Below are 15,909 nucleotides of genomic sequence, written 5' to 3'. Positions count from 1 at the left end.
GTAGATCTGGAGCTGATATGCAGAGCAGTCTGAATTATAGTAGGGACGTGTGTAGTCTCCATGTGCCCGTGTTTACATTTAGTGATTTTGCTGTTTCCTCTTCGTTTACTGCTGTCTCATCAAATGAAAACAAAGCAGATTTCTGTGGCCGGGTACTATCGAGTGAATTAAAATACATTCACATAATTATGGAATAATATGTTATTAGTTTCAGATTTTATTTTATTTCCACCTTTCTGGCAGTCAAGCATTAATTGACTTGCAGAACAATGAAGTTATTTTTGTCGGTTTGCTAAAGAAATTTGGCTTTTATTAATCTTTCCCACTGAGGAGTCAATGTATTTGAAATGAAGTGTTTAATTCCACACTATTGGCTAATTTCAACTGCTTGCTGCATTTCAAGTGCACATTTTCATCTTCTAGCACGTATGACATTATGCCATAATAAAGAACCAAACATGAGACAATACAGTACTGGTACTCCAAGAAAATTTACATCCAAAAAACTACACTGAAAAGCTTAATATCAGGTCGAGGCCTACTTCATTGGTAATCTGGACATATGAATGTGCACTTTAAGTACGCAACTTAAATGTGCACATTTTATTGTGGTTCACGAAATTCCGATGCTTTTGAAGTATCTTCTGATGTCTTGTTTCTTTTATGACAACATGTAAGAACATAGGGGCTTCCTGCATCATCGTAGCTGCGCAAGTGTGGTGGCACCTGTTATCCGGCGCTCTCTGACATCTACTGCAATGAACCTGTTTCTAACAGGTCGCAGGCAAATATTGCAAATGGTGGTTTGAAAAGCATTACTTTAAAAGTAAATTTTCTTTTATGCAAGTTGGACTACGTGCAAGAATGTATGATGAATTTCTGAAATCACAGAGCGTTTGACTCTCATTTAAAAATCAGCTCTTTGGTGACGAGTTATTTAGAGAAATTTCAAGCCCAGAAAATCAGACCTCTACGTCGTTATTATGAGCAAATTGATGTAGTACTACAGGATGTCCTCTTTCCTCCCTGGTAACTAATTTATTTGTGGAAAATCTCGAGGACAAGTCACTGGACTCAGCTAAAAATTTTCTGGCACATTTGTGTGATATATCCTAAAGTGTAACATGCGCAAAAAAGATTGACACTATATATGAAAGCTTAGCTTCTCTTGGAGTGTATGAAAGATTTGCTTATCTAGTAGAAAAACTACTTATATTAATTTAAAACATTATCTTTTCTTGTTTGTGTATTCGCATTACTTTGATATTACAGTGATGTTGCTATTGGCCGAGTACATCACGGGTCTTATGGTCTGAATATCCGCTGTCATCGGCTGGCAAGATCACGTGACTGGGTTACAAAAGCGCATCGCAATCTCTATTTCAATGGTTCAGGAAATATCATGAGGTGTTTGGTGGAATCCAAATACGAAAATATGCAGCTTACATGTTGCTGCCCATGAAAGATCTTTCCAAAACATGTTTTTTCCCCTTGCATCTCATTTTCTAAAGTGCCAGGAAATTCTACGCCCGTGTATAAAAACATAACCATTCAAGGGATTGATTAGTTTTACAATTCTGAGGGATAATCTACTGTCATTTAACATGGAAAAAGTGTGTTTTCATCTGTGAGAAACTGTATTTTTAACCAGAAAATCTGGAATTTTTTTTCCTTGTCCCTGTGTTCTCCCTGTTATTGTGAAGTATTTTGCAATCTAGTTATTAACTTTATATTTTATAGTACTCACTGTACTACATAGTTTAAATTGCAGTATTTTATTCATTTTATTTTAGTTAACTCTGATGCTGTCTACCCAGTCATGGCTAGTGAATGACATAGAACTGGTAAAATAAGGTAATAACCTGTGTTTCATAATTAACCCACTGAATACTCTGAAAAGATAGAAGAATCTGAGTACAATTTTATGGAAGTTTCTAAAAATTTCAGTGTTTTCTCCAGAATATTTATAGGAGAATCTGACACCATCAAAGAACATTGTAATAATATATTGTTGCTGAAACCCTTAAACCATGTAGCAAGTGGCTTTTCAAATGTGGTAATTTTCCTTCTTCTCTAGATCTTATATGTCACCTGAAAAGTAGACAACAACATATGTCATTCAGATTTGGAGTTACAGTTGGATAGGAAACTGTGCTGCCACAATTAGTTCTCCAGTTACGAAATGGGGGAAAAAAAGGACAGGTGTACACTTGCACACACACACACACACACACACACACACACACATCCATCCGCACATACACAAACACAAGCATACATATTTAAAGGCAAAGAGTCTCTTTGCCTAGACATATTTAAAGGCAAAGAGTCTCTTTGCCTTTAAATATGTCTGCTTGTGTTTGTGTATGTGTGGATGGATATATGTGTGTGTGTGTGTGTGTGTGTGTGTGTGTGTGTGTGTGTGTGTGTGTGTGTGTGTGCGAGTGTACACCTGTCCTTTTTTTACCCCTAAGGGAAGTCTTTCCGCTCCCGGGATTGGAATGACTCCTTACCCTCTCCCTTAAAACCCACATCCTTTCGTCTTTCCCTCTCCTTCCTGAAGAAGCAATCATCGGTTGCGAAAGCTAGTAATTCTGTGTGTGTGTTTGTGTGTTTTGTTCATTGTGCCTGTCTGCCGGCACTTTCCCGCTTGGTAAGTCTTGGAATCTTTGTTTTTAAAATTATGATAAGCTTTATATGAGAAAGTACAGTAAAAATACAAATCTGATATCTCTTCACAGGAGAAACTAAAGGAACTGGAGGCAAAAACAGCGAGAAATGCTGATGAGGCTTGGGCACAAGAGAAAGCAAGGCTGAAAACTATTGTTGAGGAGAAGAACAAGGAAATAGAAAGTGTGAAGAAAGAAAAGCGTGTTTTCAGTGATCAGGCTGATCATTTCCGCAAAGAGGTAAATATCTCATAACAAGGATAGTAGAAAAATGATATTTTTGATGATAACAGTAATGTGTACTGTTGTAACGGAAGACACAAACAACAGTACAGCCGTAATAAACAAGTTTATTCTTCTTTGACATACAAGTCAACAATAGTTGAGAACATAGACACAAACACTGAAATAATCCAGATACTGGCGCAGGCAGCTACTGACAATAAGAAGGAACACAATATGAGAGTGAGTGCCTGTTGCACATCACTTATAAAGAGGAGAGCTCCATTAGAAGTCATGGTGAATGCTGTGCCCTGTGTGCAAGTCATGTGCCCCACTGCAGGTGGCCTCTGGTGGCTGGCCCATGTAGATCCATCAGCAAAATGTTTGAAGTGCAGCATGCAGGTGGTCTGGTGCCATGATATGTATCCAAGTACTTTGTACAGGTCTTATAATGTACATCACTTGACATGCAAAATTGGATTGTTCAATATCCCACTGCCAACAAGGTGAATTAAGATAGGGAACTTGGAGCATAGATAATTTATAGTGCCAAGAAAAGTGGCCATACATAAATCATATTCTTTTGATCCCAACATGAACAAGAACTTTCAGTTATTTGACATAATTTAATTAATTTAATTTAATTTTATCATATGTGTGATGCATAGCATTGCTATTTTATACCTAATGTCTCTTATAAGAGTTGACAAGCACATTTTCTCTGATGTTCTGACTATTACATCCAATTCTGTTTTTCCAACATGTAGGTGGAATCAGTCCTAAGAAATACTGCTCATCATGCATTTTGGGCCATTAAGTGGTGATGAAATAAAACGAAATTATCATTGTAGCTGTTCTTGTTAGGAAGGAATTTTACTGGGGTATCATATTCATCCAGGACAGCTGCTTATTCTTTGTATCATTCGAGATTATGGAAAAGATAATGCTATCAGTCAGTTCTAATTCCTAACCCTTAGACTTATCTTTGATTTTTTTGTTCCTTTTAACTACACAGTGTATAAAAGTTACATTTTCAAAAAAACAAAATCTTGAATTAACATCTCTGAAAGCTAAGAGCCTAGTTCAGCTGTCCAAACTCTAAACAGTTGTTAGTTAATTTTTCCATAGTTACATATTTTGGATAAGAATGGTAATGCAGTTATTATTTGTAACAAAACGCATGGTATTCCCATCTCCTGTATTGTCTTACCACGATATTTTAGGCAGTAGACGAAGCAGCGGTAACTCAGAGAGCTGCTGTACTATAGAATCATAGAGCTTTTTAACTTTGTTCTCATACATGGATACATGCTATTAATGGATGTCATTCTCCAAGTTTATACATTCTCCATGAGACTTGAAAGGTAGCTCACTTGGAATTTCTCTCACCATGTTAGCCAGTAGCCTGGTTTGCATTCCTGACAAACAGCTTTTTGTAAGAATGTCTCACTTTTCAGAGATAAATTGTTACTTGACTCAAGGAGAGCAAATCAGCAACTTCACAGAACACAATTATGATACGTAATTTTTACAAATCACTAGCAAAGATACACAAAATTAAGTAATCATTTTCAGTAAACTTAGAATTATTTGTTTCTGTAACAGTTGACATGTGCTGCCAGCATAATGTTTGCTGGAAACATCAAAACTGTAAGTTCTTACACATGCCATAATAAAGAATGTTTCAGCAGGATTTCCAGATGTCTGTCTGATGTGAATAAACAATGATGAATTTATTATACTTAAATTCAAAATGACATAAGGAGATTTAATTTCATTTGAAAAAATAACTTTTGGACCTCTACTTCTTCAGAATGAAGAACTTCGACGAAAGCTGGATGACTTTGAGAAAGTGGCCAAGGTACAACGAAATATATCTGGAGAAACAACAGTAATGGAAAAAGAGATTCGTGAAATGAAAAATAAGTAAGTATACTCTACTTTATCATGGTTTGAATTCAGTTGTATGTAAAGGATTTTTGCCGTTACATATTAAATTGTGATACCAATGTATCATAAATATTGATTTTAGTAACTGAACTACTCCTCCCATTAGTGCTGTGGGGCATTGTTTTGAAACTAGGGATTGCTTTGACTATAAGTAACAGCTCAATTTAAGGATACATTACTGAAGTCAGTGACATACACACACAAAACTCAAAAGTTTGACCATGTGTGACCATGTGTGTAAAATGGGTTGTCAGGTAGATGACTTGTTGGATTCTCATTCGTCGCATCTTGCTGTCTTATCTTGATTTTTCTACAGTGATTGATAGTCCTAGTTCTTCCAGTCATTTCCTCTCCTTTACTGCAGAAACAATTTCTTCTTCCCAGAAACTAGAGTTTCTATCAACATTTGTATACATCTGTCAGTTTGTTGCCACAAGGCAAATAACTGTTTTTCTCTGTCTGTTTTTGTTTGAAAATGATGTAATCTGTCAGTGATCTTATACCAGTGGCACCCCATGGGTATTCAGTAGTATACTCCTTTTCCTTATAAAAATTGTCATTATTTTTAAATGATCAAAAATTGCAAATTGTTCAAGTTCTATTCCATTTTGATTCCTAGAAGTTGCTCCAGTAGCACATATAGGTAGCATATCTGGCATTAAAGCATAAGTCACTCTAGCTTTGAGACCTATAATGTAAATAGAAACAGAAGCTGCATGCGAGATTGGTTCAGCAAGCATCAGTACCAAGGTTTGGAATAAATTTATAACTGGAGCCTTCTGTTGAGCATCTTACTTATTCACAAATATGACAGAAGTCTTTAGAAAGAACATGATTTCTATACACATATTCCCCAATCAGTTTGTCATAATTGGAGTAAACTTAAACATCCAACAATCAGCTGGAAAAATTAGTTTCACAAGTGATTGGTATGACAAGAGATTTTGCAAAACAATACTAAATTTGTTTTTGTGAAAACTGTGTGGAACAAATAATTATGAAGGCTTCAGGTTAGTGTCTAGATGATCATGGATGACATAGGAACCAAACCTGAAGGCAGCAAACCATATTTAGAACTGTTGAACTCCATTTTAAAATGTTCATTTACAAAGGGAGATACAGAAGCTCTGCCTCAGTCTAATTCTTGTGCCCCAACAAAGATGAGTGATGTAGGTATTAGTGTCAATGGTTGTGGAAAAAGTGAAATCATTAAAATTAAAGAAAGCTTGGACTACCATTGGAATTCCAGTCAGATTGTTCACAGAACTTGCAGCTGAGTTAGTTTCCATTTCAAACATAATGTAATACAGATGCCTTGAACAAAAAACAGTTGTCAGTTGTTGATGGGAAGTACAAGTCACACCTGTCTATAAAATGGGTAGCATAAGTGGGTCACAAAACCATCATCCCATCTCATTGAGGGCCATGTGTTGCAGAATCATTTTGAGCTCAAAGGTAACAAGGTATATTGAACATGACCTCCTACAAACCACCCAGCATTGATTCCAGAAACACTGGTCATCTGAAACCTGATTCGCCCATTTCTCACATAACATTGTAAAAGTCGTGGATCAAGGGAATCAAGTGGATGTAATATTTATTGAATTACAAAAAGTATTTGACTTGGTCCCATGTTTATTAACAAAATTTCAATCATGTAGAGTAGCAAACAAAATTTGAGACTGAATTGAGGGTTCCTTGGTACGCATGATGCAGTATGTTATTTAGCATGGAGAGTCACAGCAGAAGCAGGTGTAACTTCAAACATGCATAAGGAGAGTGTATTCGGACCCTTGCTCTTCATTTTGTATATCAATTAGCTGGCAGACAATAGCAAAAATAAACTCAGACTTTGTGCAGGTAATGCAGTTTTCATGCATATGACACAGTTATCTGTAACGAAGTTCTGTGTGAAAAATTTGCAACAATATTCAGTCAGATCTCAATAAGATTTCAATGTAGTGGAAGGGTTACTTCACAATATGTAGAAAAGACGTGACCTATGATTACAATATTACTGATCACAATTGGAATCAGTCAACTCATACAAATATCTGATTGTAACAATTTGTATGGGTATGGAATAGAATGAACACAAAGGCTTCACTATAGGTAAAGTAGACGGTAGACTTCAGTTGACTGGCAGTATCCTGAGAAAATGCAGGAGATTGCTTACAAAACACTTGTGTGCCCCATATTAGAATACAGCTCAAATGTATGGTACTGACAGGAGATACTGAACATACGCAAAGAAGGATAGTATGAATTGACACAGGTTTGTTTGACTCAATGATAACATCACAGAAATGCTGAAAAACCATAATTGACAGACACTTGAAGATAATGATGTCAGTTATCTAACAAAATCTTACTTGCAGAGTTTCAAGAACCTGATTGAAACGAAGAATCTAGAAATATACTTCAGCCCCCTGTATTTTGTTCTTGCAGAGACCAGAGGCATTTAAGCACTTATTCTTCCTGTGCTCCTTATGCAATTGGTACAGGAAGAAACTGTCAACATGTAGTACAATTCTAAGTACACTCTGCCAAGCACTTTGCAGACTATGTATGTAGATGCCGATAAATCTAAAATATATAGTGAATTTCATCATGCAAAATAAGTAGAAGATGCTGAGTGCCTTTATTCTACTTCAAAGTAATATTTGTAAGACTTCTGGAAAATAGCAGTGAATGCTTGTTTTGAAATGACCGAGGCACTGATGGTAAAGAACAGTGGGCATTTTTTGAAATGTGTCATACAGAGCTTTGTAGAACAGTGATAATTGTTAATGATCATATTCTATGTCAAGCTGATATCAGCAGGTCTCACCCTTGTGTTGACAGTCTGTTGAAAGATGGTTCTTGATCGCATGAGTCTTGTAATTATCCATCAATTACCAGTCATGTTGCCTTCTTTCTTTCAGCCAGTTTGTGTGGCATGATTTGGGAGCAAATGTTCCACACATCTTTGTCAATGGTTATTAATATTGCACTAACTGATCAAATAGTAGAGTGTGTTTGATATGCAGATGGGGCTTTTTTTAGAGTGGGGAATCCTCTATGTTCTCAATGATGAATTAGATACTGTAACTCTAGAAAGAGGGAAGCAAGCCACATTAATCACAGAAAAGCACATTTGTCCTTACAGATAAGAAAGAGAAAATCTTGATATGATATTAAATGCAGTAAGACAGGAGCATCCATGTTAATGTCCCAGACTTGGTCTCACATATCAATGGTGAAAATGTCCACATAGTAATAGAAACAGAAAGAAGTGAATAGCAGTTAACCTTTGGATTACAGTGGGGATATGTGTCAACATAGGCTAAACTCCGATGATGGTGGCATACTTATTCCAGTAAATAACTTAGCAATATTACAAAATCTGAATGTTACATCCTACATGAAGGTACAATGTAGTGTAGTAGGTTGGAGAGACAGTGCTCCTTCCTCTGGCAGAAGGGTTAAAGCTGAAGGAAGAGGGGTCAAAGAAAAGGACTGGAGACATTTTGGAACATGGTTAGAGTTCAGAAAAGTCACCCAGAAACTCAGGTCAGGGGAGATTTACTGGATGGGAAGAGAAGGAAAGACTGATCTTTGGAGACTACACAGGATGAGATTTGAAAACCAGAGAGCTTAAACGTGAAAGACAGGGTAATATTCAAGTCAGAGATTACTGCTAAAAGATTGTGCATGAGTTAATAAGAGCGAAAAGCTAAGTGCATTGTATTTAAGAGAGGTGGCAGGAGGATGGCCAATAATACACAGGTCAGAAAATAAGCTGTAGAAAACTGAAATGGAATGAAGAAAGGAGTAGTTAGTATGAAGAAATGCTGAGACGGAAGAAATTCATGTAAATTAAGGTCAGCTGAGTTGCAAGAACCAAGGACATGTTGTAGCGTAGTTCCCGCTTGCAGAGTTCTGAGAAAGTGGTGTCTGGGGGAAGAATCCAGATTGTGCATGCTCTGCAACAGGATATTGTGTGTCGCCAGTATATACCCTTTGTCTATTCCCATTCCTCCTAATTGATAGCTTCATGGTGGTCATGCCGATGTAAAAGGCCGAACAGTATTTACATAACAGCTGGTATATGACGTGTCATTTCACAGGGCACTCTCCCTTTGGTAGTGTATGTTTTGCCAGTTACAGGGCTGGTATAAGTGGTGGTAGAAGGACGCATAGGGCAAGTTGTGCAGCAGGGATGGTCAAAGACGTAGGAGCCGCAGGGTACGGAGATGGGTGCAGAGGAGATAGGGTCTCACAAGGACATTGCGGAGATTGGGAGGGCGATGAAAAGCTATTCTAGGTGTGGTGGGCAAAATCTCAGAGAGAATGGCTCTCATTTCAGGGCATGATGTTAGGAAGTCATGGTCTTGTTGAAGTAGCTGATTTATACATTCAAGACCAGGATAACACAGAGTGACAAGTGGTGTCCTCTGAAGTTGTTTTTTGGAGGCATCAGCAGAAACGGGATTGGATGCGACAGCCCGGGAAGTCTGTTTTTGAACTAGGCTGGTGGAGTAATTATGTCCAGTGACAGCCGAGGTGAGAATGGTGGTGTATTACTGTAAAGAGGCTGCATCGAACAAATACTTTTGCCTCAAATGAGAAGGCTGTGTGGGAGGAAATGTTTGAGACGGACAGGATGGCAGCTGTCAGAATGTAAGTGCTGTCGTTCGTTAGTAGGTTTCATGTGGACAGAAGTGTTTAGCTGGCCTTCAGTGAGAATGAGGTCAACATCAAGGGAAGTAGCATGTGATTCAGAATAGGAACATATTAAATTTAATTGGGTGAAGGTAATTAGAGATTCCAGGAATTTTAACAGGTCAGCCTCACTGTTGAGTCCATAGGGCAAAGATGTCATCAATGTATCTAAACGAAACCAGGGGCTGAAGGCTTACGGGTCCCAGGAAAGCCCCTTCCAAGCAACCGATGAAAAGGTTGGCATAGGAAAGAGCCATCCTGGTTCCCTTGGCCATATAAGTTTGGTGGGTGCTTTGAAGCCAGCAACAGTAGGAGGGCCAAATGATTAGATTTGTGAATGTTACAAGAAGGTAAAAGGTGGGGCTGCATGATTTGGATAAGATAGAAAGTGCTATGGACTGAGGTGTTAGTCCTTGTAAGGGGCCTGAGGTTTTAAGGAGAAACTGCAGGTCAGATTGAATCACAGTGATGGGCACTTGATGGCAGATGCTGTTTGTAGAGGTATCAGACAGCTGGCATCAGCAACATACTCCTGTCAGTCAAGTACCACAGTGATAGATCCTTTGCCTACTGGAAGGATAATGATGGATTCATCATCTTTTAGGGAACGCGGAGCTTGGAGTTCTGCAGAGGACAGGTTAGGGTCAAGTTTTAAAGACCTGAGGAAGAGTTGTGAAGCAATGCTAGATGTGAGGAATCCTTGGAAGGATTGTAAGGGATGATTTTGATGTAGTGGTGGTGGATCAAGTTGGGATCGTGGTAGGAAATATTCAGGGCAGGGGTCACTGTCAGGTTTGCTATGGAAAGGTTTTGGGATTGGATTGCAAAGTGATATTTCCAGCTGAGGTTACGTGTGAAGGAAAGTAGGTCCTTCACCAAAGCAGCATGATTAAATGCAGGTTTAGGTCTGAAAGAGAAGCTTGGATAATACAGATAATTAATTAAGGAGGGAAGAGCACTTTAGACAAGAGGCTGAGAACACTGTACTGTTGCGACTGGTTCTTGTGATTATGAGTTACTATTGGTCTTGGAGGCAGTGGTGAAGCCTGTAGGATGTTAAGGAGGTTGGCTAAACTTGCTTTGCAGGGGAGGGGTGGTGGTTGATGGTGTGGCTGTTTAGGGAGCTGCAGAGGGGCAGGAAGGGTAACACCACTGTTGTGGTAGATTAGGAGGAGATGAGATAGCTTTTTGAGGTGAAGTCTGGCATGTTGTTGCAGTGTGAAGTTGGTTTAGTGGATGATACCATCCAAGGAAACGTGGGGGGAGGGGGGGGGGGGCAAATAACTAACTGTGGGTTTTTGTAGAAGCAGAAAAGTCTAGTGGAGTGGAAATTGGCAGATGATGCATATATTCACAGATTAGCCAGGTAAGTGCAAGAGACTGCTGTAGTTGAAACTGTGAAAAAGCCTGCTGTAGAGTAAGATTACATCCAGAAACAGGGACTTTCAGTGTTTGCGCTTTGGGAGCAACTCCAAGGGATCACTAGGTTTTAGGATGTTATTGAAAAGAATGGATGCAATATGTGATGGGATTCATCATGGCAAAAGAGGATGGTTTGGAGTGTAGAAATGGTGGAAAAAGAGAAGCATAGGATGGAAAAAGATAGAAAAACAGAAGAAAAGCAAGGAAAAAATTCAGAAAAGTCAGAAAAATTCGTACCAAAATGGTGAGAACAGTCAATCGTTAAGAAGAGGTAATGAGTAGCCAAGAACTTCTTGCCAGAAAAGTGGCTTATATGGTATGAAAAAGTCATTGGGGGGAAAAAACTATGGAGAAAGTCACAAAATGAGACAAAATTTTAAAAACCGGGCAATCAGAAACAGACAGTCATAGGAGAAATGTAGATTACTTTGCTTGGCAAATAAAGTAATGTAGGAGACAGCAGTAAAAGCTGATCAGAGTGGTTTGGTAAAAACAAACATACAAAACCATGAAGGAATCATTTATAAACAAGGTAAGTGGAGGTTGCGAAAGAAAATAGCTGTCAAATTTGCAAATAATTTGGTGAAAGATGATTGGGAGAAGGCCCTGCAGTGTAGTGAAATGTAAAGTAATTGTTATATGCAAATTCGTAAATAACAATGGAATTGTTATATGTAAATTTGTAAATAACAATGGACCTGTCTATGTGCCAGATAAATAAACAAATGGACTAGTACATAAGGTAGAAAACAAATGACAGTTTAAAAAAGCCAGATGATAACAAAGACTGACAAGAGGTTGGTTCGGATACTTTGATGACATCTTTGCCATATGAACACAACAGTGAGGCTGACCTTGTAAAATTCCTGGAATCTCTAAATACCTTCACCCAATTAAATTTCACATGGTCCTATTCTGAATCCTGTGCCAGTCTCCTTGATGTTGATATCATGCTCACTGAAGGTCAGTAAAACACTTCTGTCCACATTAAACCTACTAACAAACAACAGTGGTCACATTTTGACAATTGCCATCCTTTCCACATCAAACTTTCCCTCCCACACAGTATTGACATTCAAGGCAAACGTATTTGTTCAGATGCAGACTCCTCACAACATTACACAACCATTCTCACCTCAGCCTTCACTGGACATAATTACCCCAGCTGCCTTATCCCCCCTAAAAACAAGTTCAGAGCTCATCACTTATCACTCAATATTATCCTGGTCTTGAATGTATTAATCAGCTACTTCGACAAAGCCATGACTTCCTAATATCATGCCCTGAAATGAGATCCATTCTGTCTGACATTTTGCCCACCACACCTAGAATAGCTTTTCATTGCCCTCCCAATCTCCCTGCCCTATGGCTCCTACCCCTGTGACCATCCCTGCTGCACAACTTGCCCTATGCATCCTCCTACTACAACCTATACCAGCCCTGTAACAGGCAAAACATATACTACCAAAGGGAGAGTGCCCTGTGAAATGACACAGCATATATCAGCTGCCACATAAACATTATTCAGCCTTTTAAATTGCCATGACTACCAACAAGTTATCAGTTAGGAGGAATGGGCATAGGTGGAGGGAGTAGGCTAGCAACACACAGTATTCTGTTGCAGAGCGTACTCTGCAACATGACAGTTGTGACATCGGTGCTTGTTTCACCAGACGCGCCATCTGGATTCTTCCCCCAGACACCAGTTTCTCAGAACTCCGCACGTGGGAATTACGCTGCGACATGTCCTTGGTTCTTGCCACCTGGCTGGCCTTAATTTATGGTAATTTCTTCTGTCTCAACATTTCTTCAGATTATTCTGTGTATATTGTGTGTATTAAGCTGCAGACCTAGAAATGATGGAGAGGCTTCATTCCACTGTAGCCCTCAGTGGTTCACAACCCCACAACAGGCCACAGCTGCCCCACACCAAACCCATTTTATTATGCAGTTCGGCTACCAGCAGCCTCCTCACAGGAATGTCTCATACCAGATAAGTGTAACCCCAAAAGTTTGCATGGTAGAGTGATTATGGTGACCGCATATGTGGGGACTGTTTGCGCAGCAATCGCCGAGATAGTGTAACTGAGGTGGAATAAGGGAAAATAGCCCGCATTCACCAAGGCAGATGAAAAACCGCCTTAAAAACCACCCACAGGCTGGCCGGCACACCGGATCTTGACACTAATCCGCTGGTCGTATTCACGCCGGAGACTGGCACGCCTTCCCACTCGGAAAGAAATGTGATAGACTGTGAAGCTAGTTGGGTGGGTCTTGAGAGTAACTACTCCTTTTTTCACTCTGTTTTAGTTTACTTTTTATCTTTCATTTTCTGACCAGTCTATTTTTCGCTGCCCCACTGCCCTGTCGGTTACATACAATGCACTTTCCTTTCATTCTTATTAACTCATGCACAATGTTGTAGCAGTAATCTCTGTCTTGCATATTACTTTTTCTTTCACCTTTAATTTCTCTGGTTTTCAAATCTCATTCTGTGCAGCTACCAATAATCAGTCTTTTATTCTCATCCCATGCGGTAAGTCTCATATGACCGGGTGTTCTGGATAACTTTTTCCAACTCTAACCCTTTTCCTAAACCTCTCCAGTCCTTTTCCTTCACCCTTCTTCCTTCCCCTTCAACCCTTCTGCTGGAAGGAGAAGCCACTCGCTCCAAAATATTGCATTTGTAAAACCTTTTTTTATGTGTGTATTCTGCTGCTGCCGCTTGGTGAGTAGATTTTTTTATCTGTCCAATTATGTCATATTGTCAAAAATTGATTATGTTCATTGCGATGAAGGCGATGAAGGTAGGCATTAAATGTATATTAAATATGGTGATCAGAAATCTTTATAGACCACCTACCTCAGAAGCTGCAGTAGCAGAATATTTCAAAGAAATTGTGAGGAAGCACTTGCACTGTTAGCGGTCTCATGCAGAAAACGTGTTTCATGGGTTTTGCTGGTTTTAGTGGCATTAAATGATGCTACAGTGTTCATCTTTGGCAGGCTGACATAGAAGGTGCTGTGAATCCATCTACATGCAAAATATTTGTGTTTTTGCACATGTATTTGCATATTGAAGCTAACTTACTGTATTTTCCTTGAGTACAAGTGAGATTATGTGTGTGTCAGCAAAATTTTCTTCAAACATTTTATTTATAGTTTCAGTGTACCATTTGTATTGCTTTCCTATTATCTTTCACTGATTGTGTCGAACACATGTGTCTGGCATGGTATATTGTGTATTTTTTAACACTGAATGCTATAAAGAATGTAATTATACTATATCAACAGATGTGAATTACAATACAACTTTATAAAATTTTGGCAACAGTCTTCTGACTGAAAAAATTATTTCCCTCCAGTTTCTCTCTATGTGTATGTGAATAAAGATATATTTTTGTGAATTTTATGACTGTTGTGCCCAAATGTATTTTCTGTTAAGCTGATGGTTAAGAATTACAATTGCCAAATCAAAAAAAATTCAGCAGCAATATGAGGACTGGATAATTGCTTCTCCCTAATTGAAGTGTAGGTACTTACGTAATTGGTGCAAAATTTCCACCTTTTTCTGCTGACTAGTTTCTTCTACATATGTGTTTGTATGTAATATAACTGTCATATTGTGTTCTGCATGTTATAACTGCAATATCATGTATGTTTGTGGTAAATTTCATTTACTTTTGAATTTTGTAGTAATCGTACCTATGTCAAAATAAAAGTTTGTGCATCAATGTTAGCTTCGGAGAATCAGTATTATTCCAAGTTTCTATCTTATTACAAAAGTAAATCTCTTTCTTTGAGGATAATCTAGGGAACTTAAAATTGTTGTAGCACAAGGGATCTAGAAATTGTGTTCTTCACAAACAATAAGAATGTAGTATCCTATATATGAGTGGGACAGTAGGGATCAGTCAGCTCACACAAATGCTTGGATGTAACAATTTGTAGAATATAAAATGGAATAATCGAACAGTGGGAAATCCTGGATGGAACATAACAATATTATGAGAAGGAAAGCTGCCACTGACCGTATAGCAGAGATACTGAGTCACATATAGGCACAACAAAAACACTTTAACAATTAAAGCTTTCAGCCATTAAGGCCTTCGTCAACAATAGACACACATACGCGCATGTGACCCCCCCCCCCCCACACACACACACACACTCATTCACTCACTCATGCAAACGCAGCTCACACACATGACTGCAGTCTCGGGCTACTGAAACCACACTGCCAGTTCATATGAATGTGTTTGCGTAAGAGAGAGAGAGAGAGAGAGAGAGAGAGAGAGAGAGAGAGAGAGAGAGAGAGAGAGAGAGAGAGAGTGTGTGTGTGTGTGTGTGTGTGTGTGTTGTTGACAAAGGCCTTAATGGCCGAAAGCTTTAATTGTGAGAGTCTTTTTGTTGTGCCTATCTATAACTCAACATCTTCACTATTTGATGAGTGGCAACTTTCCTTCTCATAATATTTTTAAATGGAGTAATCACATATGCTAAATAATGGGTAAAACAGGTGGTAGACTTTGGTTCACAGATAGGATACTGGGAAAGTGCAATCAATCTACAAATGATATTAGTTGCAAAACACTCCAGAAAGCACTTTCATCTGGTGAACAAAGTGTGAGTTTACAGAATACTGGACCAGCTTTGTGACTGAATTCAGAACTTTCTAGCAGACAAAACTCAAGACCTTGTTCTTAAGAACGTGAAATCTCTGGATGTAAAAATAACTTCAGCCATAACCCCAGTGGATATCAGTTTTTCATAGTGCGTGTACGTCATTTGGTGGATAATGTTGGAACCTCTATGAAGCTGTTCGCAGATAATACTGTTGTGTATAGGAAAGTTGCAACTCCAGGAAATAGTGAAAAGCAGGAAGACCAGCAGAGGATTGACTCTTGATACAAGGATTGGCCATTTACCCTCAACACAAATA

At 38.7% G+C, this 15,909-nt stretch overlaps 1 protein-coding gene across 9 annotated transcripts in view; it reads left to right on the top strand.

Annotated features, from left to right (window-relative positions):
* Window positions 1-15,909, top strand: part of LOC126336343 (trichohyalin) — a 415,368-nt gene that overhangs the window by 364,870 nt on the left and 34,589 nt on the right. For all 9 annotated transcript variants that reach the window (XM_049999914.1, XM_049999913.1, XM_049999908.1 and 6 more), the window contains 2 exons: window positions 2,742-2,909; window positions 4,705-4,817. In XM_049999914.1, coding sequence (XP_049855871.1) covers window positions 2,742-2,909; window positions 4,705-4,817 — 281 coding nt within the window. The remainder of the gene's footprint in view (window positions 1-2,741; window positions 2,910-4,704; window positions 4,818-15,909) is intronic.

This window comes from Schistocerca gregaria, chromosome 2 (genome assembly GCF_023897955.1).
Source record: "Schistocerca gregaria isolate iqSchGreg1 chromosome 2, iqSchGreg1.2, whole genome shotgun sequence".
In the NCBI taxonomy this organism is placed as follows: Eukaryota; Metazoa; Arthropoda; class Insecta; order Orthoptera; family Acrididae; genus Schistocerca; species Schistocerca gregaria.
The sequence above is the reverse complement of the archived record's forward strand: the minus strand, read 5'-3'. Positions and strand labels throughout refer to the sequence as shown.